The sequence below is a fragment of the Octodon degus genome, unplaced genomic scaffold, assembly GCF_000260255.1.
Source record: "Octodon degus isolate 3935 unplaced genomic scaffold, OctDeg1.0 scaffold00086, whole genome shotgun sequence".
Taxonomy (NCBI): Eukaryota; Metazoa; Chordata; class Mammalia; order Rodentia; family Octodontidae; genus Octodon; species Octodon degus.
Window position 1 is genome coordinate 8,335,892 of NW_004524662.1, and position 16,667 is coordinate 8,352,558.

At 37.3% G+C, this 16,667-nt stretch overlaps 1 protein-coding gene across 2 annotated transcripts in view; it reads right to left on the minus strand.

Annotated features, from left to right (window-relative positions):
- Window positions 1–5,532, minus strand: part of Nubpl (nucleotide binding protein like) — a 313,256-nt gene extending 307,724 nt beyond the window's left edge. For both annotated transcript variants that reach the window (XM_004637100.2, XM_023721862.1), the window contains exons 1-3: window positions 5,388–5,532; window positions 4,679–4,826; window positions 397–431 (exon numbers count right to left, since the gene is read on the minus strand). In XM_004637100.2, coding sequence (XP_004637157.1) covers window positions 397–431; window positions 4,679–4,826; window positions 5,388–5,495 — 291 coding nt within the window. In that variant the 5' untranslated portion in view covers window positions 5,496–5,532. The remainder of the gene's footprint in view (window positions 1–396; window positions 432–4,678; window positions 4,827–5,387) is intronic.
- Window positions 5,533–16,667: the final 11,135 nt, after the last annotated feature.

Here is a 16,667-nt window from a genome sequence, read left to right on the forward strand (position 1 = left end):
AGAGGAATGTGATTGATAATGTATAGTATGCCTAAGGAGAGTCACATGAAGAGAAAACTTTCTCTCAGGCTTTCACAGAGAGCAAATTGGTCAAGCAATAGCCATGACTCATCCACGTGGCTGACACTGACAAAGGATCTACAAAGTGCAGTACAGGGTTACAGCATAAATCCTGAGGGAACTTGACTGACCTTATCAGATACAAAAGTTAATTTCTTGTTATATAGGTCTTGCTTTATCTTGGTCTTAACCATCCAGCAGAAAAGTATAAAAACGAGGTATATAAAGTAAAGCCATATTAATATGCTAAGAAAAAAAAAAAAAAAAAAAGTGAGCTCAAGGCCAGCCTGAACTCTATAGTGAGACCCCATCTCAAAAAGATAAAAAAATACTTACCGAGTCATTCGCTGCCAGTGCAAGTGCAAGATTTACTGAAAAAAAAGTAATTAAATTTAGTAACTTTACTTTAGTTATTATGCCTTCTAATGTTTTTAGCATAATAATAAAAGCATAGAAAATTTTCATGTATCTCTCTTACTTGTAAAAAACAAGAATGTGAACAGAATGCAGAAAATAAAAATACAATAAACAACCTAATTTTGCAGTATAACTGATACATGCTTGCCCCAAAATTAAGATTTTTAAGTAGTCCATTTATGTTACAATTTTGCTCAAATAACCCATTTTATCCTTTAAAGTTAATGAAATATATAGTTTAATTGTTGTCAAAAGCACATTTTATAGAAAAATTATATGCCAATTAATAAACAAAAATAGATGTAATCCTATTTTCTTGTTAAAGTGCTGGTAGAGTAGGAGTTCCAAGTATCTAACCCAGACACATACCTGTATACAAAGAGCTGGGCTACTGTACACAGAGATAAGGGAATAAAATGTGTTCCCGAATTGCTTATGCTAGTGAATCCCACAGACATCAAGTAGGAAAGCAGTAATCCCAATGCCATGTTAGCCTACAGTAAGGATACATGACATCTGAGGAGAGCGGTCCTAAAGCAATGTAGTTCCAAACCTGATAGAGATTTCATACTCTCTTATAGAACACCGAAGTAAATGTTTTCTTTAAAGTAATTAAGAATATAAATTTTAAGACAAACCTCACTCAAACCACCTACTGAATAAATCCGATTAGGTTATTTATTCTACCTGTACATCTGATTCCTTCTCTATAAAACAAACAGAATTCCCACTTCACAACTATTGAGGATTAAATAAAATATTACAGGAATTATACCTAAGATCATGAAAACAACTCCTATTTTTATCCATTCCAACAAAGCAAAAGGACTCACATCATTGAATTAAGTAACTGTACTTCAATTTTTCAAAAACAGATTCTAGAACCAATGATTAGGAGATCCTAAACTTTAAAAACATCAAATAGATGGTAGACACTCAGAAAAGAAAATAAAAATGTGTAGAACATGGCATGAATACATTAAATCACCATTTTTAATCATACAGTAACTATCAAATACTAATAGAATATAACACAAATATATTTGATAAATCTTAACTTCTTCAAAACATCTGAAAAACTTTTCTTAATTCCCTTCCAATGGGATGGGGAGAGCTACTAGCACTCTTATTGGATTTCTAGCTGGCTGTACTATAATTGTTATACTTAGAAAATATGGTTTCACCTGGGTTGTGGTCTTTACGGAGTTTATACTGAGATACCTAACAAGTAATACATAGCTCCTGCTAAGGAGCAGGAAAAATAAATTGGATGCTCTTGAGGGTAGAAATTTGTCCTTTTCTCTGCGGGTGAAGCTGAGTGTGTGAAAATGGAGAGTTGGTTTATTGTTTGGATATTGGGACAACAAGATGTCTGTCACCTAGATTTCAGTCTCACCTCATTTTCCCCTTCTTTTGGATAAACTCACATAATTCTTTTTGAATATCAAATCCTTAATTTACACTTCAAGCCTAATACACGAAACTCACAGTGGTACTGACTGAAATAACCACTATTGGGGAAAATCCCAAATATCTGCCTGTTGCCATGCCAGTGGAGTGACTGATGGGTGACATCTATTGGAGCATGCTTTGTGTGGTTGGTAGAATGCCACCACTATGCAGACACTTTGTACATCAGGGATGAGGGAGGGTTTTCTAATCATGGGGGGTGAAACTAGGATTTTTTTTTGTTCTTTTATTGATGGGATGTGGGAGTATAGTACTCAGCTTATGCCCTAAAATAACATGTATAAAAACCCCTCAAGTATTGTGTGAGTGTGCATATGGGTATGTGTTTGTATTATGTCTAGCAAATTAAACCTTTGTCTTCTGGAAATTAGTGAATCCTTTTCTTTTTTTCCTCCAGAACTATTTGTTACAAGATTTGTAAATAAGAGCTCTACTTAACTTGTTTACTATGAACGTGTTGTAACAAACCTTATACACCTAACTCCTGCAAGACTTAGAAAAGACTAAGACTTGCCAGGGTAAGCAGCAGCCCAGTTCTCAGTGATTGATTGCCTTGATTCATGTTTTAGACTTTTCATTTTGCCAGCTCAAAAAACTCCTAGTCCTCAATTTTAGTCCTTAAATCTTTTATGTTCTGAGCAGGAAGGGTAAAAGAGGAACCTGCTTAAACATATGAATTAGTCCATGGGCTAAAACCGGTATCCTTTACAATATCGCTAGATACATGATCAGACACCAAAGGGTTGGGCATTCTTGCAATACCTTAACAGTGCTGGAATCTGCAGCATGGTACTAAGGAAGTTAAAGTTTGAATGTAACCACTTTATTTAAAAGGTTTTTCCTTTAATTTAAATGAAATAGGGTTGAAGTGAACATGATTTTGTTGACCATGTTCGTGAATTATAGATGCAACATGCACTGGTAGAATCGTGTGACGGTCTTTTGTGATCCTTAATTTTTACATACCCCAGTCTCTGTATGTATCTGCATAGAAAAAAAACAAACTCCTGCTTTACTTTTATTGAAGGGTTTCCAGGACTGCGAGTCTGCTTCTGAGCTCTGTTTTAAGTATGTGTATCCTTTGCTTGTATTTTGTATTAAAAAATAAGAAAAAGAACCCCTTATTGTTGAGCATGTTGGCATTGTCCCCTTTATTTTTCTCTTTCAGGGACATATGAAGCAAGTTATTCTTTTTCTGTATCTTTTTTTTTTTTTGTAAACTTTTTTCTGTTTTGTTTAAAAATGGCTTTATAAAAGTGCTTTTATAACCCAAAAAAAAGAAAATATGGTTTCAGGTCAACACAAAAGATTTCCAGTGACAAGGACAGAATCCTATACCTGGTCTTTCTTATTTCAAAATGTTGAGCTCAATGGAACTAAAGAATTTTAATATAAATATGCTTCATGACTTTAGGTTAATAGTCTCAAAAAAAAAAAAAACCCTCAAAGTTTTAAAAATCATGTCAGCTAGAACTAACACAATACATAAAAGATAATCATTTTTTAATCAACTGCAAAAAAAGATTGCTTGGTCTACTAAAAGGACTGAAAATTCAACAATTGAAAAATATGAGTATTTTACATTAGTACAAGTCTAAAAACAAACCTGCAGTTTTAAGATGAGTAAGTTCTGCAGACCTAATGTATAACATGTTGAAATTCACTGAGAGTAATCTTAAATAGTCTCATCATACATATGCACAAAAATGTAACTAAATGAAATTATGGATGTTTTGTCTTAGTTTGGGCTTTCCCCAGTCCTAGAGATTAAACCCAAGGCCTTGCTCCTGCTAGGCAAGTGCTCAACAGCCTAAGGTGACGGACAATTAGCTTAACTGTGGAAATTATTCCACAATGTATACATGCATCAAAACAGCAAATCCCAACCAAAAAAAAAAAAAAAATTAAAAAAAATCAGCAAATCCCACACCTTGAATATGAACAATATTTTGTCAATATATCTCAATAAAACTAAAAAAATTCAATTCACTGCTATTGAGTAAGAGCATGAGAAGTTTCCCTTTAACATTTATAAGAATAATTTTTCTACAAATAAAAGGTTTCTTTGAAAATCTTTGGAAATAACTGGACTGTTAACTCTTTTAGTTCTGGTGGCACTTCTATGTGTTTTGAAAATATCATTTTAGAGACAAGTCTACAATCAATAGAAAGGGCCACCAAAAAAATTCTTTGATCATAGTAAATTAATATGTTACTAAAAGATACAGTAAGCAAAACAATGTTAAATCTCTCATGCATTTTCAAAGATTATTGCTATGTTGACTATAGAAATGGTGAAAATTATATTATGGTTAAGTAAAAAAAGTCATAACAATCTCTGCAAATATCTAGCTATATATCCACTCATAAAGACTGGAAAAGAACAGAAATTATTTAGTATTAGTGATACTAGATGTTTTAAAACAAAAATCAATTATTGAGTACTTACTATGAAGGACACAGGGGTTAGGGGCTAGCTTAATTTGCATAACCTCAAAACAGCTTTCAGAGTCAAGTAAACTGAGGAGCAACTGGACAGATATTTGTCCAGTTAAGGAGTAGATAACTTGGTTCTGTATTTAGTTTTGTCTAACCGCATAATCTGAGTTCCTACTGGTTATCAACTCCTAACACTAAGGAACCAGCTGTTAAACTTCGTAAATCCTAAACATTTGTGAAATACAATCATTTGCCATTGGTTCTTAGTCAGTATCAGAATATCCCGCAATACCTGCTGTAGTAGACTTTCCAACGCCACCCTTTCCAGAAGCCACAACTATAACTTGTTTAACACCTTCTATGGGTTTCTGCTTTGGAAGTCCTCGGGACATGATCTGTGTTCTTCTTTGTTTTAGGTTCTCACTCTCAGCGCCAGATAACTTCAGAAAAGAAAGAAAGAAAGTTTTCCTGTTGTAAAAGTAAAAGCAATTCGTGCTTTATGATTAAGAGGGCTTTCTTTTCTGATTCCCATTGCCACTAGGTCATCCTTTAAGTGCTATTTACCTACCATCAGTAGTACTGATCACAAATTGCAAAGGTACATGTATAAATTGAACTTTATTTGCCAGGGAACGCTGACTTTGAAAAATGGAAAGTAAGTTTCCTCTTTACAGGGCTACACCCTTTCCGTCTGCCTTCTCTTTAACATGTGTACAGATTAACCCCAAATCACAAAAGGGTCGTAGAAGACACACATCCGTGTCCTAACCATCTTTTTCAGGGCCTGTCACACCTCAGCCTAGACCTACTGTGGGCCTGGCAGAACATGGGAAAGTCCGTCAGTGAGTCTACAGGCCTCCCTGTGACTCCGAGTAGGGCAGGAGCCCAACAGGGACTGAGCTAAGTCCCGCTCGAGAGGCAACGCGAGGAAACGCGCGGACAAGCCCACCGGCATCCTCATCCCGCCCGCCTCCCTCTGCTCTCTCGGCAGCACCACGGACCTGGCGGCGAAAACCCAATGCTCGGATACCCCTAAGCCACCAAGGGGCGCAGCCACTACCCCGGAGCGACATGCCACCAAAAAGGAACAGACGCTGCCAGGTGCCCATGGCGAGCGACGCTAGCCTGAGCCCTGCTGGGAGACCGCAGCGGTGGGCGCGGAGTGATGACGTCACGCGGCCGGCGCGGCTTCCTCTCCCTAGCGAAGCGCCGCCTTGGGGTTTCTTTGGCACCGGAACCCAGGTGTCTTGGGTTTGTGCGTAGCCAGGTACAGACATTTTGCACCATTTTACCAAATGTTTGAAAAGCGTTTCCACATAAACCACCTCTTTTGATCTGTACAGAAGTCCCAGAGTAATCAGAAGTCATACTAGGATCCTCTTTTTATTATTATTTATTATTTCATTAGTAATAAAATGTGTCTTAGAAAGTTTAAAACAGTACTTAACAGAATTTGGAAATGATGGAACTTTTCCATCGTGCGCAGTACTGTACGTGGTAACAAACACAGCGACTGATAAGGGGTTTAGGGGTTTTGTTTTTCTTTTTTTTTTTTGCCTGTGTGATCCACAATAGACTTTTTCACTGCTTGTGTTGTTCACAATGCCCTAAAAAAAGAAGTCGTGATGATTCACTAAATTGAAAAAACTAGAGCTAAATCAAAAAACAGATCTCATGAGGCAAATTTGCTCAAAAGAAAATTAAGGATGAGGATGTAGCTCAGTGGTAAGACCCTATTATAGTGCATGCCAAGCCTTGGGTTCTATTCCCAGCACTCAAAGAGCAAAAAAGAAGTTACGGTGAGAGAGCTTGAGGGAGGAAATAGAATTTATGTTAATGGAAGAAAGGAAATATTCCTATGTTTAAAGCAGATGAGAGAGTGAAAGAGATCACTTAACGAAAAGGAGCTCAAAAACTGATCCAAAAAGCCAGACCTTCCAAGAGGCTATTTTGGATGTGATAGGATTTACCCTAGGATGATCTCTGTAATATTTTCTGGGGTTGATTATAGGTTTCTTCATTTACTTCTCATGTGTAGGTCACTTGTATCCAAAATAGAACATCATTCAGTTTATTTTGCTTTAATTTGACTTCTATTTATCTTTTAACCTATTGAGGCATAACAATATTAAAGAATTACTGCAAGGCTTAAATGAGATATTACAAACAAAGTACATTTCACTTAGTAATTTTTTGTTTGTTTGTTTGTTTGTGGTACCAAGGATCAAACTCAGGACCTTGCACTTACCAGGCAGGCACTTATGCCACTGAGCTCACAGGCCTGACTTATTCTTCTTGCTTGTATGCCCTCAGTCCCACAATCATATTGTTTCATTTAGCTTTCTTTACCTTATACTAAGTTGAGCTTTCTCTTGTTGTATTATTTTATGACGTTTTCTCAACTACTATTATTTTTTGGTTTTTTTATATACACCAAAAGCTTTTTGATAAGGGATATAACTGTCAAGATAATCCACTTACTAAATAAGAAATATTGAATATCTTTTACTCTCCAAGTAGTTTTGGGAGTACTTCATACTTAAGATTCATTCACTTAACAAATATTTATTAAGCAACCACAACATGCCAAACACTATGCCAGTCTTAAAAGTATTTAGCAGTGAAACAAACATCCCTCTAAAGATTTTACAATTTAGGGGCCGGGGAGATGGATCAGTGGAATAAGCGCTTCCCTAGCAAGCACAAGGGTCTGAGTTCAATCCCCAGTTCCGAAAAAAAAAAAAAAAAAATTTGCAATTTAACCCAAAAGGAGGAATAAGTTACCAAACAATTGCAGTCTGGTGCCATGTATAGAAGCAAAGTGCTGAATGCTACAGGAGTACAAAGTATTCCACTCAATGCAGATGTTTCTGAATAAGGTAGCATCCACACTGAATCATGAGTGTAGGTAACATGAGTGGGGAGAATGCCTAGAGGGTTGTTGTACAAGGATAAGAAATGACAGTTAAGAACTGCAAATATGGAGTGGGGGATATACCTCAGCAGCATAGTGCCTGCCTGGCAAGTGCAAGGTCATAAGTTCAATTCCCAGTACTGAAAAAGAAAAACTGAAAATATGTACCTCATAAATATGTAACTTATTATGCCAATTAAAAACATCAAAACAAATAATCTCTGTAGTTTAAAGATAGAGTGACTGAGAGATTTGGATGGAAGTCATAAAGACGCAGATCATGGAGGGTTTATAAATCATGTAAAGGACCTTGGACAAAGGATTTTAAGCAGAAATGTAACATGATCAGGTTTGTGTTTTAGAGGCACCATTATGACTGCTGAGTATAAGATGGGAGATTTCCAGAGCAAGTTCACAGACAAGAAGACCTGAAGCTGTTCAGTAATCTAAAAGAGATACTAAGGCTTGACTTAATATCTTAAAATTTCACTTTTCTCATTAATAAAATAGATAATACTTTAGAGCTGCACTCAGGGTGAAAGTAAGATAATGCATATAGAATGCCTATCATACAATGCACACAGTCAACAAATATTAACTGCTGAGGTCATGACTGGTTGTGTAAAAGTTTGTGACATAAGCAACTAGCTGAGTCAGCGGACATTCCCTGAGAGAGAGTGTCAGTGAGACTGATACTGTAGAATAAATGGGTCATTAGCTTGTTCACCATGTAACTGATCAAAATTTCAGAAGAATAATCGAGACGCCCATTGTTTCTTCACCACAGCCTGTGCCTCCCGCGTACATATCTATGCCCTTTTCAGGACTGTTCTCCCTGAGCCACTAAGCCATCCCACCCCAATTACCACTAATTTGACTAAACAACAAAAAAATTAGACCAATCAGGTTCTTTCTCCAGAGAAGTTAAAAAATAAAAGTAATGTTACTTAGTCTGGGATTTTATTTAACCTGATAAGACAGAAATAATTTATTTTCTACTTCAGGCACAAACAAGAAAAAGCCACTGCCAATAAAAAAAGAGAACAGATCGTAAGAGGTCATGTGTCCATGGAGAAGGGCACAAGATATAGCTCAGGCCCATAGCTTCTGCCTGACCAGTGTGAGGTCATAAATTTGATTCCTGGTACCAAAAAAAAAAAAAGGTGGGGAGACTAAAAATCCACAGAGGGAAAAAGGAATATGTGCAGTGGTTTCTAAGACTTTCCAGTCCTGGTAGTAGTATGCTTTGAAGTGCAGCTGGACTTGTTCTCAATAGGTCCTGAGTTTACTCACACCCATCCAGTAAAGTCACTTCCTAATCTAGCCTAATTTGGGAGGACTTGTAGGTACTTGTAACTATTGATAAATGTGTTTTTTACATAAATGAAGTGAGACCTTTTTCCTTATATTACATAGCATCGTTTTCTGACACAGCAAAATGTCATAAAGATGTTTGAACTTTTTTTGATACTGGTTCTCACCATACAGCCCCAGCCAGTCTTGAGCTCACTGTATACCCCAGACTGGTCTCAGTATCTTTGTGCCTTAGTCTCCTGAGTGCTGAGATTACAATCCTATGCTACAATATTCATGTTTGCCTAATAGAACTACCTTTGACCACAATCAGCAGAAAACTCTACAGTTGTCTTAAACAAGCAGTGGCATATTGGTCTTACATTAGAAGTTCAGAGGTAGACCCTAGAAATCCGACACTAGATCCACAGTGTCATCATGTTTCAAATTATTTTTATTCCATTAGCTTATATTTTCATTTTTCCCCTCATAGTCACAGGATGACTACTGTCCCTGTAAGCATCAAAACCATGTCCCTCAGAGAGAGAAAATGGAATAACAAAGGTAGAGTTTTCCAAATAAGCCTCTCTGACTTTTTCATTTGATATACGAAGCCCCACCACCAATACCACACCTACACGCACACAATTGGCTGGAGAAGTTGAGAAATCAAGCAGTTAGGAGTTTCTATCCTATAGACTACAAGAAAGAAATGGAGAAAGTTAATAGAAATGGGTACTGAGTGAGGTGAAACAACATCTGTCCTATAGAGACTATATAAAATTTCCTGAGACTAAAGGGAATGAAAAGAGTGAGAAGAAAAGTGAGAACGTACAATGTCTTTCCAACCCTGTTTCCTTGCCACTTTCAGCCATATATGCTAGAAATCCACATACTGATTTTGTCAGCATTACATGCCAAAGGGCAGGCTAAATAGCTCAGAGGATTAAAGTGCCTGCTTAGACAGATGCAGGGGCCAGGAGTTCGATCCCTGGGCCGGCCGGGCTGGCTCCACCCTTGGAGCGCACTGAGATGGCAACTGAGACTGGGCATGGTGGTGCACACCTGTAATCCCAGCATTTGGGAGACTGTAAACAGGAGGATCACTACGAGTCCATTGTACACAGTGAGACCCTGTAGTCCCTGTAGACCCTGTGCTAAATACAAAAAATAAAAGTGTTACATGTTAACTCTAGATATAGTTCTGAGTTTGTGTGATATAGTTACAAACAATGTGATATAAGGAAATCAGGACTGGTTATGCTTTTCTGGTTGAGTGAAATAGAGTTGGGGCTACTCCTCTGTCCCACTTTGACCATAAATGTGACACCTGGGAATATGGCAAACGTGAAAAAGCACAGAGGTAGCAAACACAATCACAAAAGTCAATAGCTAAGGATAATGAAGTAAAAGTATGGTGAGAAGATGTTTTAAAAAGTTAAGCTGCTGTACTAGACCTCTTGTTGTGTGAGATAAATATTTAAGCCTCTGTCAGTTAGGATTTCTGTTATTTAAACCAAAGAGGGGCCGGGGAGATGGCTCAGTGGAATAAGCGCTTCCCTGGCAAGCACAAGGACCTGAGTTCAGTCCCCGGTTCCGCAAAAATAAATAAATAAATAAATAAATAAATAAATAAATATAAAAAACCAAAGAAATCTATACCTGTTAATTCAGTAGCTCCTAAGAAGAAACCCCATGTACTATGACTACCTCTCCTCTGCTTACACAAGATTTATCCCTACTAGAAAGGGGGACAACAGAATCCTAAATCTGTTTGGGTTTTACAAGAACAGCAAAATCTATGTTCCATCTCCAAAGGGAAGCTTGGTACAGTGGCAGACAAACACAAAAGCAAGTGACTGAGTGTTTTGTTCGGGCAGACAGGTATGAATGAGCCATAGAAGTGGCTAAGACAATGCTGATCCAAAAAAGCCCTCAAAGTCAAGAACAAGAGAAAACTTGGCAACAATCTGCATGGTTAGGCAGGTGGCATCTCCATGGATACTGGTATGAATAGATGACCTGAGAGTTCAATTCACCACACTGCAGTGACATCTGGATATTACATAAGCTTCCTGTAACTTAGCTACAGCCCTGGTGTAAACTGTATTTAGTTTATCACCTTGAGAAAAAAATTAAATAAGTAAATACTGATGGAAACAAGCAGGATTCTTTTGAGTAGCTCCTATATCTAGGGTAATATGTTGTGTTGTTTTTTTTTTTTTTTTTTTTGAAAGGAAGTATTTATACCTTCTAGGTTGCCTGCCCACCCCCAAAAAAAGCCTTCTAATTGGCCAAGAGTTCAATGAAAGTTCATGCTGTGCAGATGAGGAAAGCTTACCTCATTTCCTATCTGTACATCTCTGACTGTCTCAATGTCAAATGAGATCATGCTCTTCACTCCCTTGCGTAAGTCATGGGTGAGAAATTAGATGTCACAAACAATGTCTCGGTTAAATGCAAGGAATAAAGCTGAGAAACTGGTACCAGTTCCTTTATTTGAAGGTGAGTGCCCATAACTGAACCTCTATTCCTGTCCAGGTGTTCACTAAAACATCTTATACCATTTCCATCTGTAGGACTTGTCGAAATGACACTATTAGTTGAGCCCCCTTTGCCTGCCAGTGAGATTTGCATTCACAGCCTCTCTGCTCATGACTTTAAATATGAAAATATCTCTTTGCTATACTTAATATGGATCTGAATTCTAAAATATAATTCTGTTTAAGTAAAGAGCCTTTCAGCCTAGGAAGTTTGTGGAGTTTCCCATGTTAAAGACTTCACTGGACTTTCAGTATTTGGCTCTATACACTAGCCTTATCAAAGAATTTCTCAGGGATAGAAGTGTAGCTTATTCATAAAGTACATTGTGAGCATCAAGAAGTACATCCTCAGCATCAAGAAGGAGAAAGGGAGTAAGAGAAATTGTTTCTCATTCTTACAGACAAAATTGTAAATGTCTACATGTAATTAGAGTGGGTAGACCACTAGAAATACACCTTCAAATGACTAAAGTTTTGCCTCTAGAATGTGAAAAGATGGGTTTCTAAATGCCAGTATCCAAAGCTGCAAATCATAAATGACTTGACATTTAAATTTATGATTTATAAAACAACTGAATCATGAACAAGACTCAACCTTGCTTTATGAATGAATAGGTTAAATTAGACACAGCTACAGATATAGAGAATGTCTAAAACTTCAAGGAGATCTTACCCTGAAGTAGAAGCCACATAATCAGAATTTGGAAGCAGTATTTATCACCAAAGGCAAATACCTGCTATACACATGACCTCAATATTCCCATGCTTTTGCTTTTTGAATTTTACTTTCTCCAGTACTGAATATGCATTCTCTCAGCCAAGTTTTCCCACTTTTCAATTCTGTCTTAGAGATCAGAAGACATAAATTTCTATAAGATTTTGCTAAAACCTTACTTTCTTATGTATTCAGATGAGAATGTTCTTGTTTGTACTTTAGAGGACATATCAAGGACAGTGACAAAGCAGAGCCCCATCAAGATACCATATCTTCATTTCAGGATATGTGAAGTTCTGTTTTCTACAGGGAAAGAGATAATGCAGTTTTCATCTGTCTTACACTGCTGCCAGAAGGTGAGAACATCCTCTATAACCATGTGACTTGGATTATGTCTTAGTCTGCTTGGGGTTCTGGTAACAAGGCTTGTATTCATTAACCATTCTTATTTAGGATGTTCAAGGCATGCAACAAGATATTACACATTGTACATATTTATTTATATGTGTATAAGTGTGTGATATAAATATTCCAAGATACACTGGCACATTTTAAAGCATACTGTTTAGAGCTGAGGATATATCTCGAGGTAGAGAACACTTGCCTACCATGTGGGAGGTCACACTTTGATTCCCAACCCTGCAAAGAAATTAAAAAAATATGAAGCTTTTCTTTTGCCTTTCAGGCACAGCTCCATTGCTACTTGAAATACTCCAGTTCATTCAATCTACCCTTATAGGCAGTAGCACTCATTTCCCATAGTGTTTTCTTCTCCAGCTTAACTAAATTACGTTTTAAAATAGAATTTTCCTGACCACCCACAACACAAGCTAATGAACTTACTCTCAATCTTATTAAATTCCATTCAGTAACCATAACTCATTTCAAGCATTATTGAAATCATAACTATGACTCTCTTCTTTCATACATTTTTCTGCCTTTGCTAGCCTTCAAAACAAATAAAAATAGTTTTGCATAGAAAAATGTTCATTTGAGGCTTATTTGTCATAAGTAGTTTAAAAGTTGGTATTTTGACCTGGTTAGGAACACAAATAGCTCTTTTAGATACCTGATGAAAATTTGGGTAATCAAACTCAAAGACTTACACTCAATGCTATATTTAATCTCTTTTCCAAATTTCTACTCATGCACAGAAATTACTATTTTATTTAGCCAATGTTATTTTAGTGTGGGAACAGTCTGGCAATGTGCTGTTGGGAATGCAACTTCTAATGATTTCAGTTACCAATAAAAACAAAATCAACAGCATTTTGTTTTCTTTTTATTTATTTATTAGAGGGTCTTGCTATGCAGCTCAGACTTGTAGTGATCCTCCTATCTCAGCCTCCCCAGTGCTGGGATCACAGGCCTGTGCCACCATGCCCAGTTTCCGTGGCTGTCCCGGTGTGCCCATGGCAGGGCCTGCATCGCATGTGGTCCTGGGGATCAAACCCAGGTCCTCAAGCTTGCCAGGCATGGAACTTAGACTGCCAAGCCATCTCCCAGCCCCAGCATTTTCTGATGAAACACATTATTCAAATAAAATGTTTTTAATGATTGTAATTTTCTCTAATATTTTTCTGAAGCACCACTCTTACCACTTTTCCAAGGTCTGATATGAGGCTTTTTATTTCATAACTGGACAAAGGAAAGAATGGAAGAAAATAATGTATCTAGTAATTGGAGCTTCTTTGTGATACCACATGACTGAAAATCTTATTGTGATTCAGGAGAAAAAGGTTCAGATAGCTCTGAATCAGCATCCCAAGGAAGGTGGGAACAGTGCTAACTTAAATGGGCTATTAAAGGTGGAGAAGGAAGAGGAGGGAGAAGGTGAGGGAGAAGGGAATATACAAACTATAGAAAGGTTCATAAAACAAGAGTCCTCTACCCTCTTGATATACAACTTGAGCTCCTGGACAAAATGTAAATGTCTGGTCATTCCAATCATTCCATATGTCAGCAGTAAAGGGAAGGAGGTAACCAAAGTTCATATTCTAGGCTGCGGCTAGAATAATACATAATTTCTGCTTTCTTTTTTCCTTTTTTATATATTTGGTACATAATCCATAGTGTCTACAAGGTCTCACTACATAGATTGGACTCACAGTGATTCTCCTGTTTTCAGCCTCCCAAGAGCTGGGATTACAGGCGTGCACCACCATATCCAGTCTCAATCGCCATCTCAGCGCACCTTGGGGGTGGGGCCGGCACAACAGGTTGGGGATTGAACCCCCAGCCCCTGCGTCTGCCTAAGCGGGCACTTTATTCTGCTGAGCTATTTGGCCCACCCTTGTACCTGCTTGCCTCTGAACTCCATTTTGAAGAGCTCTTCCAACGATGCCTTCATCACAATTTGCATTTTGTTTTCGCACTATTAAATTATTCTTATTAATTTTCTCTGGGTAATAAATTTAATTGAATATGATTTGTTACTGGATATCTAAGTTTTTTCCTCTCTTTTTAATTATGCTACATGCCACAGTAAATAGAATTTATTGACTAGATGCTAAGATGGCCCCAGTAATATTCATATCTATTACATAATTCCCTCTCCATAGAAGTAAGCAAGAAAGACCTGTAACTTCTAACGAACAGAATACAGCAATGGTGATAAAAATGTTCTTTCTGTATTACAATGCATTAAAACTACAATCCCTGTCTTACTAGGAGACCCCTTATTTCATCATTTGCTTTGATGAAATAAGCTGTCATGTAGTGATTTACCCTGTAGAAAGCCCAGGTGGCAAGGAATAGCCAATGGTCTACAAGAACCAAGCCCTTCAATCAACACCCTGCAAGGAATTAAATTCTGCTAAACTAAATGACCATATGAGATTGGAATCATATCCTTTCCAGTTCAGATTTCAAAGGAGAAATCTAGGTCTGGCTGACGATTGATTGCAGATTTGTGAGAGAACACAAAGCAAAAGACTCCAGTGCCAGATTGCTGACCCCCAGAAAATGTGGGAAAATAAAGATGTGCTGTTTTATGTCATCAAATTTGTGTTTACTGGTTATAGAGCGACAAATACCTAATATTCAGTAACCCATATTTTAACGAGACTATGCACACAAGATATAATTGTTGTGAGCAATTCTTTTGGCCATTTTCTGAAAAAAAGTTACATATTTTATTAAGAAATTAAATCCTTGTACAGAGGTGGTTTTTTTGTGTTGTTTTGTTTTGGGCTTGTTTTTTGTTGCTGTTGTTGGTTTTTTTCTCAGTACTGGGTTTTGAGCCCAGAGATTTCACACTGATACTCTCAACACTTTTTACATTTGTTTTCAGATGGTGTCTCACTAAGTTGCCTGGGCTGGGATCAAATTTGTGATCCTCCTGCTTCAGGCTCCCAGAGTGCTGAGATTATAGGCATGTGCCATCCCTCTTGGCTCCCTTGTGTATGTTCTCTTCACTGAGAATTATTAAATTATTAGTTAAGTACTGTGGTAGACTGACAACTGGTGGTCAGCTTGTAATACCCAACTGAACTGAATCAGCATGGTGCTGGGTATGGAAGGCCCACATGAAGCCTGTTGTCAACAGCATAAGAAGGAGAACTGGACAGGAAAAGCTGGTACTGTTGGTTCTCCTGAAGGAGGTTGTCATGCTGGCTTTCCTGATAGGAACTTGGCTCCTTGTCACTGAGGACAGTTGTGGTACTTTTTGAAGGAACCTGGTCCTTACTTTTGAGTGTCACTTCCTGGCTCCAGTGCAGACTCCTCAGCCTGCTGACCCAGACCTTCCATGCTGCTGATGCAGACTTTCTAGCTTCCACCACTGACCTTGGAGCCTTCCCTTCTGTGACACAGTCTTGCCTGAGACATTGGCCAGGGCTCTAGGCCTCCAGATAGACTCGTGGGTGACATTGTCATGGGCTCTAGGTTTTCAAGTGCACTCATGCAGGACATTACCATGGGACCTACGCCTTCAGCTGAATTCTTTGGGTCTCTAGCATGTGGACAGATTTCTTAAACTCACTGTATTTGACTTTTTGAGTGATTGTTATAAAATAATCCTATAAACTATGTGTCCTGTATTAAATTGTTTCCCTTGTAACCCTGACAACAAAAAGAATTCATTCTTTCTGGTATGTTAATTATAAAACCTCATAATATAATATTTTAATATTAGCCACTACAGAACAGGGAAAAAATAATAAAGGAAATTCTGTTTAACAAATCGAGTTTTCTTTTTAGTAACAATTACAACCAGCCAGTCATTTCTAAATGAAAGGAAAAATAGACACTATTATTGTTCTTGTGCTCGCTTTGGCAGCACATATACTATTATTATTCTTATTTCTCTCTATTCTCAATGAACAAATAGGCCTCTTTTCAGTTGTCATTTAAGAAACTAGAATTCCAGCTCCATTTTCTGTCTACATTAGCAATTCCTCATCATTCTTCAATACTATAATTAATCTAATGTAAGTATAAAGAAATCAATTTTTATACTTAATATATAATTAAAAAGTAATATAAACAAGAATTTCTCAGTGATTTCCTAAATAATAGCAAGCTGCATACCTGTAAATCAGCCTAGTTAATAAAAGGTGAGTCACTACATATGAAGCATTTAATTAATCATACTGCTCACATACCATATAGCTACAGCACAGAAAAATAAAACAATGCTTATTAGAATCATTGGAGACAATGTAAATCAATGCTGCAGATAACTCTACAGAACTTAGTCCTAAAACCATCTGCATAGAATTGCCATTTAACCATAATCTCTGTAACTTTCTTTTTTCTCCAGCTTTGTTGAAAAATAACTGACAAAACATGTATATATACAAGTTCATGACTGCTA